The sequence below is a fragment of the Coffea arabica genome, chromosome 2e (assembly GCF_036785885.1).
Source record: "Coffea arabica cultivar ET-39 chromosome 2e, Coffea Arabica ET-39 HiFi, whole genome shotgun sequence".
In the NCBI taxonomy this organism is placed as follows: Eukaryota; Viridiplantae; Streptophyta; class Magnoliopsida; order Gentianales; family Rubiaceae; genus Coffea; species Coffea arabica.
In genome coordinates, this window is record NC_092313.1 from 68,622,398 (window position 1) to 68,637,362 (window position 14,965).

The 14,965-nt window shown below is 36.2% G+C and overlaps 1 protein-coding gene across 1 annotated transcript; it reads left to right on the plus strand.

The window, feature by feature from the left end:
* Positions 1–12,913: 12,913 nt before the first annotated feature.
* On the plus strand, positions 12,914–13,898 carry LOC140036437 (uncharacterized). Its single transcript, XM_072077849.1, has 4 exons — positions 12,914–13,051; positions 13,134–13,365; positions 13,520–13,611; positions 13,716–13,898. The coding sequence occupies exons 1-4, from the start codon at positions 12,914–12,916 to the stop codon at positions 13,896–13,898; spliced, it is 645 nt and encodes a 214-aa protein (XP_071933950.1).
* The last annotated feature ends 1,067 nt before the right edge of the window (positions 13,899–14,965 follow it).

The following is a 14,965-nucleotide window of genomic DNA, read 5'->3' on the forward strand; positions in this document are numbered from 1 at the left end:
TTGTTCTTCCAGGAATTAATTCTTTTCTGGCAATTTTCCTTTACAAAACCAAAAACTTGTTCCTTAGTTCTGGTGATCACCATTGGGAGCCCCAAGTACTTCCCTTGGCTGACTTTTTGTATCCTCCCCAACTCCCTGCAAACCTCATCCTTCTTGGCATTGGAAGTGTTCTTGCTAAAGAAAACTGAGGACTTCTGACCATTTGACCTGAACTGTCCTCATATAGCTTTAGAAGGTGCATTAGCTCTCTAGCTTGATTGGGCTCAGCCTTACAGAATATTAAGGAGTCATATGCAAAAAACAAGTGTGTGATTGATAGACATCTTCTGCTAATTTTCATACCAGTGATTTTCTTATTCTCTTCAGCTTTTTTGAGGAGATTAGACATTCCCTCTGAGCACAAGAGGAAAAGATAAGGTGATAGTGGATCACCTTGTCTTATACCTCTTTTTGGAGTAACAAAACCTCTATGCTCCCCATTGATATTGAATGAGTATGTGACTGTGGCAATACAGCTCATAATCCAACAGATCAATTTGTTGCAAAAACCCATTTTCTTCATTACCACCGCCAAGAACCTCCATTCCACCTTGTCATACGCTTTAGACATGTCCAGCTTTAAAGTCAAAAAACCTGCATTTCCTTGCCTTTTGTTCTTAAGATGGTGCAAAAATTCATGTGAGAGAATCACATTGTCTAGTATTTGTCTTCCTGGAATAAAAGCAGCTTGGTTTTTGCTTATACAGATTTCCAACATCTTTTTCAATGTATTAGCAAGAATTTTAGAAATCACTTTGTAAGTCACATTGCAAAGACTAATAGGTCGATAATGCTTCAAATCAGTGGGGTTACCTAATTTAGGAATGAGAGAAATGACAGTTTTGTTCATTGCCTTAAGCATGTGACTGGAATGGAAAAAACTTTGGATGGCCTTAACCATGTCTTCCTTAATGAGGTACCAAAACTTTTGGAAAAAAAAAGGGGACATTCCATCTGGTCCTGGGGCTTTATTAGGATTCATTGAGAACAAGGCTTTCTTTACTTCTTTTTCTTCTACAGCTTTGGTTAAGTTGTTGTTTATTTGGTCAGTGAGTGAGTGTGGAATTCCATCAAGTATTTCCTCCAAACACTGCCCTCCAGAACTAGTGAACTTTCGATAATACTCCTCAACTTCTGCCCCTAGCTCTTGTTCATTTTTAGTCCAAGTCTCATCTGCTCTTTGTATGTTTAGTATCTTATTCCGAATCCTCCTTCCCTTGGCACATGCATGGAAATACTGAGAATTCTGGTCTTCGTCCATCAACCAACTTACTCTAGCCTTTTGACACCAAAACAGTTCCTCATCCTCATAGGCTAGTCTCAACTGATTTTTCAAATCTTTATATCTCTCCCTACTATTTTGGTCTGACCCCTTTCTGATCTCTACCAACTGATTTTTCACCTCCTCAATTCTCCTTCTTGAGTTCTCCTGAAAATTATTCCTCCACTTCAATAACTCAACTCTACAATTGGCGATCTTTTCTTTTATTTTATACATTCTTGATCCTTCACACTCCATATTCCAGGCTCTTTCCACTACCTGACACATGTCTTCCTTGTTTAACCATCTTTTATCAAAATAAAATCTCTTTTTCTTTTTCCCAAATGAAGGACTTGAATCAATTAGCAACATACTGTGATCAGATCCTATATTTTCCACATGCTTACACATTGCTCTATCAAAAACTTGGAACCATTCTGTACTGCACCATTCATGTTCTTTGTCACTAATGAATTTCTTCAGTTCTTTTATAAAAGAACAAAAATAATCAGTCACATCTGGTCTGTGTCAAAATTTCATAAACAAATTTGGACAACCTCGTTTGGGAAAATTGGTTCATATTGATTTTTCTCTCCTTTGACATCCTTTTAATGGATAATTTTCACATTTAGATTAATCTTCTTCAGTTATGCACAATATTATTCATTCCTGTCAATTATTTGGCTAGTTAGTAAAGTTTCCAGATAGTAAATATTGTGAATGTAGGAAGAATTTTTCATGTGTTAAGAAATTTATACAAAAATTGGCCAAAATGAATCGAAGCGTTCTAGGAGGAGCACGATCTTTTTTTCTTTTTTTTTTTCCTTTTCTTCCCTTGTAATTGATCGCTTTCGACTATAGTGAAAAGCATTGTATAAATTGCAGCTTAGTCAAAGGAGAATAACTGAAAAAGTTAGTGCAAAAGAGTTTTAACTTGCTACATATATCTTAAAGGGATGATTGCTTTACACATATATCACGAAATCACCTCTTTTTCTCGCATTTTGTAGAATGTTTGAAATCGTAATATATGGTTCATCGGCAAAACTTAAGTATTTGACTCTATCAGCGTTGGATGAATGACAACTATACAAAATTTGAATTTAAAATTCAACTTTTGTACACATGTCATGAATCAAGCGGTGATATTGTATACACTATCAGTGTATATAAGATTTACTCTTCTTATTTCCTTTATCTACATTATTCACAATTTTACTAACTAGCAGTAAAGTCTGTCTAACCATCAACGTTGGATGAATGACAAATATACAAAATTTGAATTTAAAATTCAACTTTTGTACACATGTCATGAATCAAGCGGTGATATTGTATACACTGTCAGTGTATATAAGATTTACTCTTCTTATTTCCTTTATCTACACTATTCACAATTTTACAAACTAGCAGTAAAGTCTGTCTAACCATCCCATTGCCCTATGAGCAAAGGTAAAGAGAGACACAAAAGTGCAAGTTCTTTTAAAATATGAAGTTACATCAAAAAAATGTCTAAATATAATGAGGGTATATATAATCATACGATAAAAAAGGTATACTAACTAGTATTCATCTAAATCGAGCACCGCTTAGAAAAATCCTTAGCAATATTTAATTTGACTTCAAATTAAAGGGTTCCAAATTGGATAATATTTTGCCAAGCAAAAGAAAAATCAGTTCAATGTATGCAAAATAATCAAATTCAAGCACAAGGGATCATCAAGATAGGAGAAAGAACAAATCAATAGGAAACAACAGAGAGAGGGCATGATGAGAGGAAGATATCTGTAACTGGTTTAAACAAAATGACTCTTCAGGTGCGTATAAATTAAATTGGATTAGTTAATAAAAATACCAATTTTGTACTAGGCATCTAGCTATAAGCTCTTAGAAAGAAAGCACAAAGACATAAGGTTTCTAATGATCTTTACACTACATAGTCACAAATTTACTCCACATAGACTCAATGATCGAATATTATGCTTCTTAAAGTCTTCTTTCCCTACTGTTTCAGAACTTTCTTGTGCAGCAAAGTTCTAACTGCAACTACAAAGAGAGAATTTGGTGTAACATGGTAGATACTAGACAATATCAAAAAGAAAACCAAATTCGAGAACAATAGAACATGTAGGGAAAAATCATTCCAAATTTTCAGCAGAAAATGTTAAATAAATTCTTTAAAAGGCAGAAAATAGTTTATGTTTAGAGTTACAGGACTCAGTATAAATCTCACGCTTTAGTTGGTAAATATATATATATATATATAGATTCTAACTATCCCTTGTGGATTTCTAAGCCGGACTACCATGTAGTTGCAAATTTACCACACCTAACCATGTAAATCATTAGACCCTTTAATTATAATCCTTTTTGCCATCATGATCCCCTGTGTAAATTTTATACCTATAGATTTCTGAAAAGGACTACCATAATGGTTTCTCCCCCCCCCCTCCCTAAATGTGCCAACTGCCAAGATTTGTCATTCCACCCCATAAAACTGATTTGTGAATCAAGAACTCCTACTGATCATAGAAACCTTTCTAAAGAAACCAGTTGCACAGGAAATACAAACACAATCTTGTGAAGATTAAGTTACAGAGCTTAACTGAAAAAAGAAGGCAGGGGGCTGGTAGTAACGAATTTACAATAAGCTGACAAACTATCTTAAAAATGAATTGCCAAAATTTTCTACTGATTGTCTTCAACAAATTTAGATCCAACCTTTAGTTAAACGGATCTCTAATCCAATTAAGGCTTTTTTCACAGATTATACACCTCATTCTACTATTATGCACGCATGCAGGAGATGCAAGCCCCGTAAGAGAAGATATTCACCTAAAACTATCTTCAACTGAGAGTCAGAATCCCATGTCTTGCTGGTCCCTTAGGTCTCTTATTGCACAACCTTCAAAATCAATCAGGAAAAGACAAACAAAGCCTGAAAGGTCACACCAGATTGCGGGAATCTCACATTTGGTTGCGTCAAGTAAGAAAGCATTAGCCGACATTAGCTATAATTCTACAAATGGTTTCAAAATCTCATGTGTCATAGTTCAGCCCGTAATGGCATGTTAGCTAGGAAATCCAATTCCTACTTTTACAATGCCAAGCAAAGGGAGTAACTGTTTTTACTGCATACTAGAAAATGCTAAAACTAAACCTAATTTTTACTACTAGAACAAGAAAGAAAGCTTGTGAGCTCACCAATTTTCTTCTTCTAGTTCTTCTCTTCCTTCTCAGTTTTCGAGATTTCTTGTTTGTTCTGCAACTCTCGCAACTCTCACCACTAAGCTTAACAAGGCTTTGCAACAATATACCCAATTCAAAGTACTCATCAGCAAGAGGACGTTTATTGTTAGGATGACAAGGAACTTCTGTCTCTGGATAACTTACTGACTCACTCTCAAGATCACACCACAGTAGCGGCTGACTAGCCTGTCCCAAAAGCACTCGTCTACCACATTTAGAATAAGCTATTGGCGTGATTAACCACAAAAAACTGTCTTCATTTGACCACCAGATATTGGGTTCATACAGGTCGCATTCTTCAATCGAAATCAAATGAGTCCAAGATTCCTTGACCCCATACTACTTCATTACCCATATATCAATGGTAAAATCGATTGTACGATCATAAATTAGACACATGCATCCTACGAAAACCCCTAAATTCCCAAACCCACACAAAAATTGTTGTCGGGTATCGACAGTAACCTGTATTCCTTTGTTACCAGATCAACTGCAGCAATAAGTTCCTCAGACTTGGGATGTGAAGTCGCCTTTACGACCCAATGCAATGTGCCATTAGCAAGCTTTCTGTTCTTCGAGTACTCAAAATGATAAGAAAGTTCTAGAACCCTTCACCAAGAATCCAACTTCAAACGATTAACCTGAACTATAGTATTATCAGCAGCATTTGCAATCTGTAACATAACAATAACCTATAATCATCATTCACAGAGTCATACCCAAACCCATATACAGGTAGTTCTGAGTGACCAGTTCTTCTAATCTCAGAGAACGGTAAACGTCGATATTCTCTAGTTGATGGGTTCCACAAAATAACATGATTTCATTCCAAAGGTTCTCTTTCCATACGCAAAGCAGTCCATTGGATGAACCCAAGATTTCATCAAACCTGGGACATGGTACTAGAAGATTGAGTTCATTGAAATTGGCGCAGCCTGTTTTGAGGAAAGAATCATAATCTGCAGAGTAAAGGTATTTTTCTTCCTCCTCGTCATCCACGTCCTTGGTAATTCCTTGGATAAGCGTGTAACTGGAGGAATTGGTCAAGTTTTTTCTGATGAACTCTGGGCTGCCAGTTACGGCTTGCCATGGTTTCGATGAGCACCTGAATCTTATGAGGGTCTTTACAGGGAGTCTTGAAAAAATTTCTTCAATTAATTCATCTGGGATCATCATGTCAGACATCGTTCAAAGCTTGTTGCTTTCTCGGGTTAAAGATGATAATCTTGATTAGGGCATCAATGTTTCTACGATTATGCATATGATCAATATATACATGGATGAGCTATAGAAATAAGAAGACAATATGTGGTTCTAGGGACTAAAAAGGGAAAGATTTTTATGGTTTTTACAGAATTTTGGAGTATATTAAGTGGCACCTATACTGATTAAGTACTAATTGATGTAATTTTAGATTTGTCAGCTTATATACAAAACTAACACTAACATTAAGAGTGCATGGAGAAACTATAGAAAAAATGGATCAACTCTTGTGATTGGGCTCGTTTCTCTTGCTGATTTTAAGCCTATGTTCTGAATCTCCAAAAAAAAAATACCGTAGTTTGATCCAATAGGGGAATGGGTAATGTCAGATTTTGAGCTTGTATTCTTGATCTCCGAAAAAATTACCGTATTTTGTTCCAGCAAGGGAATGGATAATGTACAGTTCCTGACAGTTCACATATAACAGGTACCAATACCATAATAAAATTATTACGTAGTATATTAGTTCACATACACATAAAACTTGAATGCTATATATACTTTTTATCGTTAAGAATCAAACTTTTGATAAAACTTATAAAACCTATGTGTAAAGCCAACTTAGTACATATTTTCCTTGGTTGCTGAGTGGTTATGCTAGATTCATGAGTAAAAGATTATGTCTCATATTGATTCGAGGGATGGAGAAGCGTAAGTAAGGGTCTAATACCTAATTACTTAAACTTTTGGGTCAAAGTTGAACTCCTAACTTACATTTTAGACTCTTTGGTGGACTTTCTCAAGATATTTCTCCTTAACAAGTGGTATCAGAGCTTCTGGTTGTGAGTCTGGGTTACTCATGGCCAAGTGGATTCTTCTCATAGTTGAATTGGTGAAAATTCTCTCCTTGGAATTGGGCCGGTGAAAATTCTTTTCTTGATAGTGGACCAAATTGTCAAGGAGTTTGGTTGATGTTGGACTAGATACACCATGGGTTTGGCTAGGGTCCCATTGGTCTATGATTCAGAGACAATACGACCTTGGGTGTTGGTGGACCGAAAAGAGCTTCTAGTTGTGAGTTTGAACTACTCATGGAAAAGTGAATTCTTTTCGAAGTTAGTCCAGTGAAAATTCTCTTCTTGACATCAAAGTATCATGGGTTTGGTTGGAGGTTCGATTGGTCTATGATTGGGAGAAGAGACGACCTTAGGTATTGGTGGACAGAAGAGAGCTTCTAGTTGTGAGTTTGGACTACTCATGGGAAAATAGATTATTCTCGAAATTGGACCGGTGAAAATTTTCTTTTTGATAATAGACCAAAGTGTCAAGGAGTTTGGCTGATTTTGGACCAATGTGCAATGAGTTTGGCTGGGGGTCCGATTGGTCCATGATTGGGAGAAAAGATAATCTTTAAGTGTTAGTGTTGAACCAGATGCGTCATGAATTTTTCGAGGGGTCCGGTTGGTCTATGATTGGGAGAAGAACTTGTAAATTTCGTTAAATATGGATTCAATATGAGGGGTTAATCATGAAAGGGTAGCTGGTGTTGGACTAGCTGGGTCATGGATTTGGCAGGAGGTCCGGTTGGTTCATGATTGGGAGAAGAGGTGACATTAGGTATTGGTGTTGAATTAGATGCGTCATGGGTTTACCAGGGGTTCGATTTAGTTGTTAAGGTGAACTTGTATTAAATATTAAAATGGGTTTGGAGAAGAGCTTGTAATTTATGAGTAAAAGATTATGTCCCACGTTGCTTCAAAAGATGGAAAAAGAACGATTAATATGTAAGAATTGGAGACCTAATAGCTTAAATTTTTGGGTCAAAATTGGGTTATTGACTTACATATTGGACTCTTTAAAGGGATCTCTCGATGTGTTTTCACTAATAGGTTATCTTCTACTAAATTTAAAAGCATTGTCTCTTAAGGAAAGAAGAATGTCTAAGTGCAATAATTATTAGGGTGGAGTTGCAATATACAGTACAACTCCTTCATATGTACATACACATTAGTCGAGAAGGAAATCCATGCAAAACAAACTAATATATTTCTTCTAAACACTAACATATTGTAAAGGAAAAAGTCACAAAGGAACCAAACACACCAAGAGACCTGCTTTGGCTTCAAATGTCTATTTATTTAATGTCATGACCCTTGAGCTGTGTTTAGACTAAGTTGGATCAGCCAATACAAAAACCAACTAATAATATGCATCCATCAATAAACATTTTACAAAACGCAAAAGTCATAACATTTTTTATAATAATTAGATTACATTGTCAGAGAATTAGTTCACATCGATACTCCATAGCTAGATATATTAAGAAAGCTTCTTAATGTCCTCATTCCCAGCAATTTTGAAACTTTCTAATGCAAGAGAACATATCTGCAAGTAAAAACTAGGTTAAACATCGTTGAAGATATCATAAAAGAGAAATTTATTTAATTCACAACTGTAGAATTTTGGAAAAAAAAAAAAAGGTCTTTCCAAATCAGCATCATGAGTGAATAATAAGTGGGCCAGTATCTACTTTGCTCTCACAAACAAAGAGGATGGCTGCAAAAGAGCTTGAATGAAGAAGAAACATTTTTACCCCAAAAAAAAATCGGAAGAAGAAACATTTTAAGAGAGCAGAGCTAAGGAAGAATGGTGGCCAACAATAGGTGGTGCAGGCTGAAAATTCAACTATCACATACAAGCTTAAGTCTCATAACAGTGAAAAGTGCACTGCTAGTTCCGATGCTTTTAAAGAGATCTGATATCTTACTTCCTTGCCTAATGTGTGCAAAAGGAGTAAAAGCTTTAGGTGATAGCCAACTAAATATGTTGCAAACATTAACATAGATGTTTGGACGTCTTACTTCCATTGTGGTTAGCATTGGTTGCACAAAAAGGACGATAGGCCCTTGCTTCATATAATGTAAAGCTATATATATATATTAACATGGATATTGTTTGGACATCTTACTTCCACTGTGGTAGCACAAGTTGCACAAAAGGACGATAGACCCTTGCTTCATATAATGTAAAGCTATATATATATATATAGCATGTAAAGGAATGGATCAAGTCCTTTTTCCAAGATTTGTCCTCAAGTCATATATAATTATGAAACAGATGTAATATTTAAACACGAGAATACATGTACAAACTAACTTCTATTCTTTATTTCAAAGACTGATAGATATTAAGCAAACTTAATGCGAATTGATCTGAGACCAGTGTTAAGATGCTAATGATGTTTCCAGCAAAGGAAATAATTGTTTCTGTTATGTGTAAAAAGAAAAATAAAGGTTTACTGATTACTGCTATGAAAATGGGGCTGAAAATGCAGGCTCTGTTTGGATCGGCGAATTTTTTAAATACTAGTAGTTGTAGTCAATAAACAACCTATTAGTCAACATAATGTGCTCAAAGGTCTACAGTAATACGACATCGTTTGGGTGAGATATACGAAAACACCTGTTTCCATTCTATGAAATGCATTCGGCTAGCAGTTGTATTTCGAACACTTTAGCTATACCGTTGGAACCTCCTGCCCACTTTGGAGTATTTCCCGTCGATGTAATTCGTTTGCCATCACCACTTGTAACCTTTTGAGCTCTACCACCATGTAGCAGCATGAAACACTTCTCAGAAGCTTAGTAGTAAATGATATCTCGGATTCACTAGAGTTGAGCGACGCATCTCCAGGGAAATCAGCAGCAGCTAACACGGGGACGGAAAGGAGGTGGTCTGAAGAACGGTGCGTGTTTACAAATTGTGCTCAATTGGCTTTGTTCAATACCTTGCTCAATACAGCTCAAGTTTAGCAGATCCCCATTCGATCTATAGGAGGTAATTAATTTGGGAATGTTGCCGTACAAATTAGGGCTGAATTTTGACATTCAGTTTTTGGCTTTCTTTTAGAATTTTGAGTACTGAGCTATCACCTATCATACATTATCAAACTTTTACACAGAAGGCACTTGACAATTTCGATACATGTTCAATATGCTATCAGAGAATCAGTAGCAACTTTAGATAACAATTTCATAAAATTGGTTGAGTTGTTGTTTCTATTCTTGGACATTTGGTTGTTTTTGTTTGGTTTTGAGGTTCATACTTTAGTTCATGTCAAGTTGTAGGCTTGTTTTTTCTTTTCTGTAGTCAGTCAAGCAGATTCTCACTTTCTCTTCAATTATTCACGACAATTGCTACAGTAAGAGTATGGTAGCTTATTAGTCACCAGTGTCTGTTTCTCTTCAATGACTAGCTAATGGATTTTCTGTGGTGCTTGTTTGGCTTATCTTGGTCCTGAACTCAAAGGTTATGGACTACTTTAGCCATGAATCCATTTTTACTTTGTCTTAGAACTGATGCAATTTGTTTCAATTCCTACTTTTGTTACGGTGGAAGGATATTTGGATGCACTAGACATAGCAAAAATTTTGTGACTGTTATTATTTGGTCATTAATGACTAGATTAAGTGACATTGGTGTGGAAGTTTAAAATTGCATGGAAATGCTACCTTGTCTATTATGGAAATCACATTTAATCTATCTAAATCCTAAATATTAGACTTTGTAGTGAAGAAGCTCAGAACAAATAATTATAAGCTGTTTGAATATTTGTTGAGTATGTATTGTGATGAATGACAGCATTCTCCCAGTGTGCTTGCCATTTTTATTCAAAATACTTAGCTATGTCACAAAAACTATTTAAAAACTGTAGAGTTTTGGTCTACCTTAGCAGTAATATGACAGACCGGGCTTGAATATGATGTTTTGCAAAGTTTGAGCTGTCTTCATGCTAATTCGACTTCATGGCATTCCATTTGCTTAACGTTGCTGATTATACCCTAAGCTTTGAGGAAAACAAAAGCCTAGTTATGGCATATAACCTTGGTGCAAATGTTACATTGTTACCTTGACTTACATTTACAGCTGTTTGCTGTTCGAATTGCTGTTACGCCTAAATTCCTGGTCCTGTATAGTTACATGTCAGGGCTGCTTAGCAAAAATTGCTGTTAGGGAATCGTTTATGGCACCTGAAGAATGTTTATTGGTTTATGTTCTTGCTTATGCTTTTGTTTCTGATTCTGCTGTCAATTTGGTGTCTTCACCTCACATTCTTCAAGCTGCCTTTTATGTTCTAGTGGCTATAACAATCTAGAACCTTGCAACGCGTTCATATGCACCATTTAGGGGTTATATATCAATTTAGCTCTTGTTTTAAAAGTGTTAAACTGCTCGTTATTGTGCCTCTAAAAGCACTCAACAAAGCATTTGGTATATTGATTTGGTAACTGAGCAATTTGTTGTGCTTTTTTGGCTGTGTAAATCTGCTTTATTAAGGCACACCTAAATCACCGTTATGGTTCAATCACAATTTCTGTTTAATTATGGCTGCAAGCGTAACTGTTGTGCATTTGGCTGTTGACCAAAAGCTTCCAGGATTCTTGCTCTTTCTGACCTTTTTTTTTTTAATATTCTTCAATCTCAAACATGCTCACTTGATCAGCCTATATTTTCATACATTGAATGCCTCACATATTTCATGTTAGGAGGATTAGGGAATCAACTTTGCTACTTAACTTGGCTTTGAGATCGCCGATTTGTTTGATCCACCCTGGAGGTATCCTAGTACAACTATATGCCCCCTTTGACTTGGCGTGCTTGGAAGGGTATCAACTAAGTGCAGCTTGTCTAATTTTTAGATGCATTTTCATAGATTTGCCAACTTTATCACAGCTTTGCAAAGAAGTAGGGGATTCAGTACTTGTTCGTCAAAATCAGCTCAGGGAGAAAATGATCTTCAACTTTGCCTCACCAACTACTTCAAGGTGAGTTATCGACAAGATCCTACACTTAATCAATAAGTCAAGGTTGCCTTCGATCATGATATAGATGAATGGCACTTCACCCTCTGTTGTTGTTTTTTTTTGCGTCACCTCTATTTTTTATTTTGCCATCCAAAAGAAAAAAAAAATGAGTCAATCGAAAGCGAAGTATATGGAACGTAATAGTTTCACCCCGGAACAAGAAATTGCATTTGCCTAATACCTTGTCCAAATGCATAGGAACGGAGAAATTGTGTTTGTGAGGCACCGGGGGTTCCTACCCCAGTATAGACGCTCACGACATCCATTTTATCTTTTTTAGCCTTATGAGATGACATCTTATTTATGTTGGTTCATTTTCCCGTGGATATTATTTGAGGCTTGCTTAGGCATTTAAGTAGTATGAGTTTGTGCACTTAAAAAATGCTTATGCCACTGTATCACGGAACAATTTTATTAGTTTCTTCCATTTTTTCGTAGTTGTGATATGAAAGAATGTTGCCACGGTTGGATGTTCCATTTATCCTTAGCTACCACATATCCCCATTGGATAACTCTACAGTTAAACTAGTTAGCTTGACTGTGCATTTGGATGGACTTGGACTTGAATACTTGTTTTGAATGCATTTGAGTTCAGTATAACTAGTTAATATGTTTATTGTCATCTGTTGTCGAATCACTCATATCCGATATTATATGGCATAACTTTAATATTGGTCCAAATTTGTCTTCTAGATTACAGGTTGTCCGAATAATCTTTTTTTCTTGAAATATGAAATTGGCCTCATGTTCTTGAGTATTCTTGCTTTTATAAATATGGACATTTTTTTATGTATAAAGTGGTGGCTTCTAGGGATGCAGCAGGTTTGACAACTTTTTTTTCTGTATTTGGGACATTAATGTGCAGGGAATCGACCGGGAGTTGTAGAGATAGCTGGTGCCAACTTCATGGATAACGACATCCACATTTAGGGTGGTCAACTGGACGATGAGAGAGATGGTATCGATCTAGACCAGATACTTATGGCGGTTGTGCCATTCGGCATGATTTTTTTGACCCATTCATTAATCCTACCCCTAGAAAAAGAAGAGTTCGTGATAGTGCACTCTCCGGCAGGGATTACGTGCTTGAGCTGATAAACAGCCACCGAGATAGAATTATCGAGAACATGCGCATGGATGTTCCCCTTTTCCTGCACCTGTGCGATCTATTGGTTGAGCGTGGTTACTGGCATGCCTATCCTTCTCAGAGAGTTGGGATTCATGAGTCCATTGCTTTAACGCTAATGCGCTTGACCATGATGAGTGGCATCGGATTCTAGCTGATTGCTTCCAGCATTCAATGGAGACAATTGATCAACATGTACATCGTGTCCTGCGAGCATTGGTGCGACTTGATCGTGATCTCGTTAGGCCAAGAAATTTCAATGACACGCACCCTAGAATTATAAATAATCAATTGTTTTGGCCGTGGTTCAAGGTAAATAACTACGAAATGGTATACATCTTTAACAATTTCGAAATTCGTTTAGAAGATCCTAACTATGTCAATTTGCTAATAGAATTGTGTTGGAGTCTTAGATGGAACCCACGTCTCGGCTTGGGTGAGAGCAGAGATACAAGAGAGGTACAGAAATAGGTACAGTGGGTTATCTCAAAATGTTCTAGCGGTTTGCGATCATGACATGCGATTTGTTTATGTTCGAGTCGGTTACGAGGGCAGTACCCACGATGCTAGAATTCTCCGAAACACCTTGCTTGATCTAAATTTAGGGTTTCCAATGGCACCTGAAGGTATGCCACCCTACTGCTATTTTTCATATGTTGAAGGAAACAACTTCACCCTATGTGGAATTAATTGTGTTGCCTGGATTGCTTCGGCTCAGTTATGTAGTTATGTACATTTAACTTATAACACTGACTCTAATCTTATTTCATGGTTGCTTAGGAAAATATTATGCGGGGGATACTGCATACACTAACATGCCTAGGTTTATGGCACCTTTTAGGGGTGCTCGTGGCACACAGCATGAGCGAGCAGTTAAACTTTGTTCAATCGGCGGCATGCTTCACTTAGAAATATTATTGAACGAACTTTTTGAATTCTTAAGAAGCGATTTCCAATATTCAAAGGTCCAATGCAGAACTATCTAATAGCAACTCAAAACAACATTGTGCTTGCATGTTGTACGCTGCACAACTTCATCCGAGATAATATGCCCAATGATATGTACTTCAACGAAGAAGCAGCCCTCGGTGCCTTAGCAGATGCACAGGATGCAGGGAATGAAGTTCAGGGAGGTCAAAATTTCGATTTTTCACAGTAGGGCATAGACAACTGGAACGAAGATCAGCAGGCAATAGCGGCTCACATGTATCTCAATTCACACAAGTAGCAATTCGCCATTGGACTAGCTACTAATTGTTAGCTACTAGGACATTTAACATGCTCATTCTATCATCCGTTATATTCCTTTGAGATACTTTAGTTCATATGATATTTGGTTGTGTATGGGATCAATTATTTGGACGCTCTCTAGATTATTTCCTTTTCACATTTCAATTTGACGTTGGTAGCAACTCTTGAATTAAAGTTCGCTTCAATTGTTATGGTACTAATCTATCCATTTTTACGAATGATCTGACCATTTATCTAAAAGTCACATATCCTTTTTTGAATACTAAGCATGCAATGGCTAAACAGGGGTATATTTATACATGCATGGCAGGTATGTTCAAGCCAATATCATCTGTAAATTAATGCCCAACTACAACGCCAATTTCCATGATTCGAGGGTAGAAATTAATTTACCGGCGAATGCATTTTATGGAATATCAAAGTGTAGTTGTTTTTGAAATATAGATCAATCCAACCGTAGAAGTTTTTCAAAAACAATGAGTTTTTGAAAAACAACCTATCCAAATGACATCAACAATATTTGAAAAAATGCTACAGTAAAATTTTTCGAAAACACCCTAAAAAATAGCCAATCCAAATGGAGCCGCAGTTTTACCCAAAAAAATAAAAATCTAGCTCTCGCGATTCAAAAATGCAGCAGGTCTAAAGCTTTTTTGGATAATTTCAAAAACCTCTCCTAAGGTTTATAACAATTTCATTTAACTTTTCTAATGTTTCAAAAATTACACCTATTTCCCCTGCTAATTTAAAATGATAATACTAATCTTAATATTTTAATAAAATTTCCTTGTTGCCATCTTTATACAAATGACGGATTTTATAATTTGTTTCCTATTCCCTTCTATTTCATTTCTCTTATATTTCATTAGAAATATAGAAGAACTATCAATATTGTCCCAAACCTCCATCTTGATCAAATTTAAATTAGTAATATTTTTTATAGCTTTTAATATCATTTAATTTTTTTTGCAACTC

Coding starts and splice junctions, on each gene's coding strand:
- LOC140036437 (XM_072077849.1), top strand. CDS start 12,914: ATGGAGACAATTGATCAACATGTACATCGTGTCCTGCGAGCATTGGTG. Junction 13,052..13,133: donor TGTTTTGGCCGTGGTTCAAG/GTAAATAACTAC, acceptor ATTTGCTAATAG/AATTGTGTTGGAGTCTTAGA. Junction 13,612..13,715: donor GCACACAGCATGAGCGAGCA/GTTAAACTTTGT, acceptor GGTCCAATGCAG/AACTATCTAATAGCAACTCA.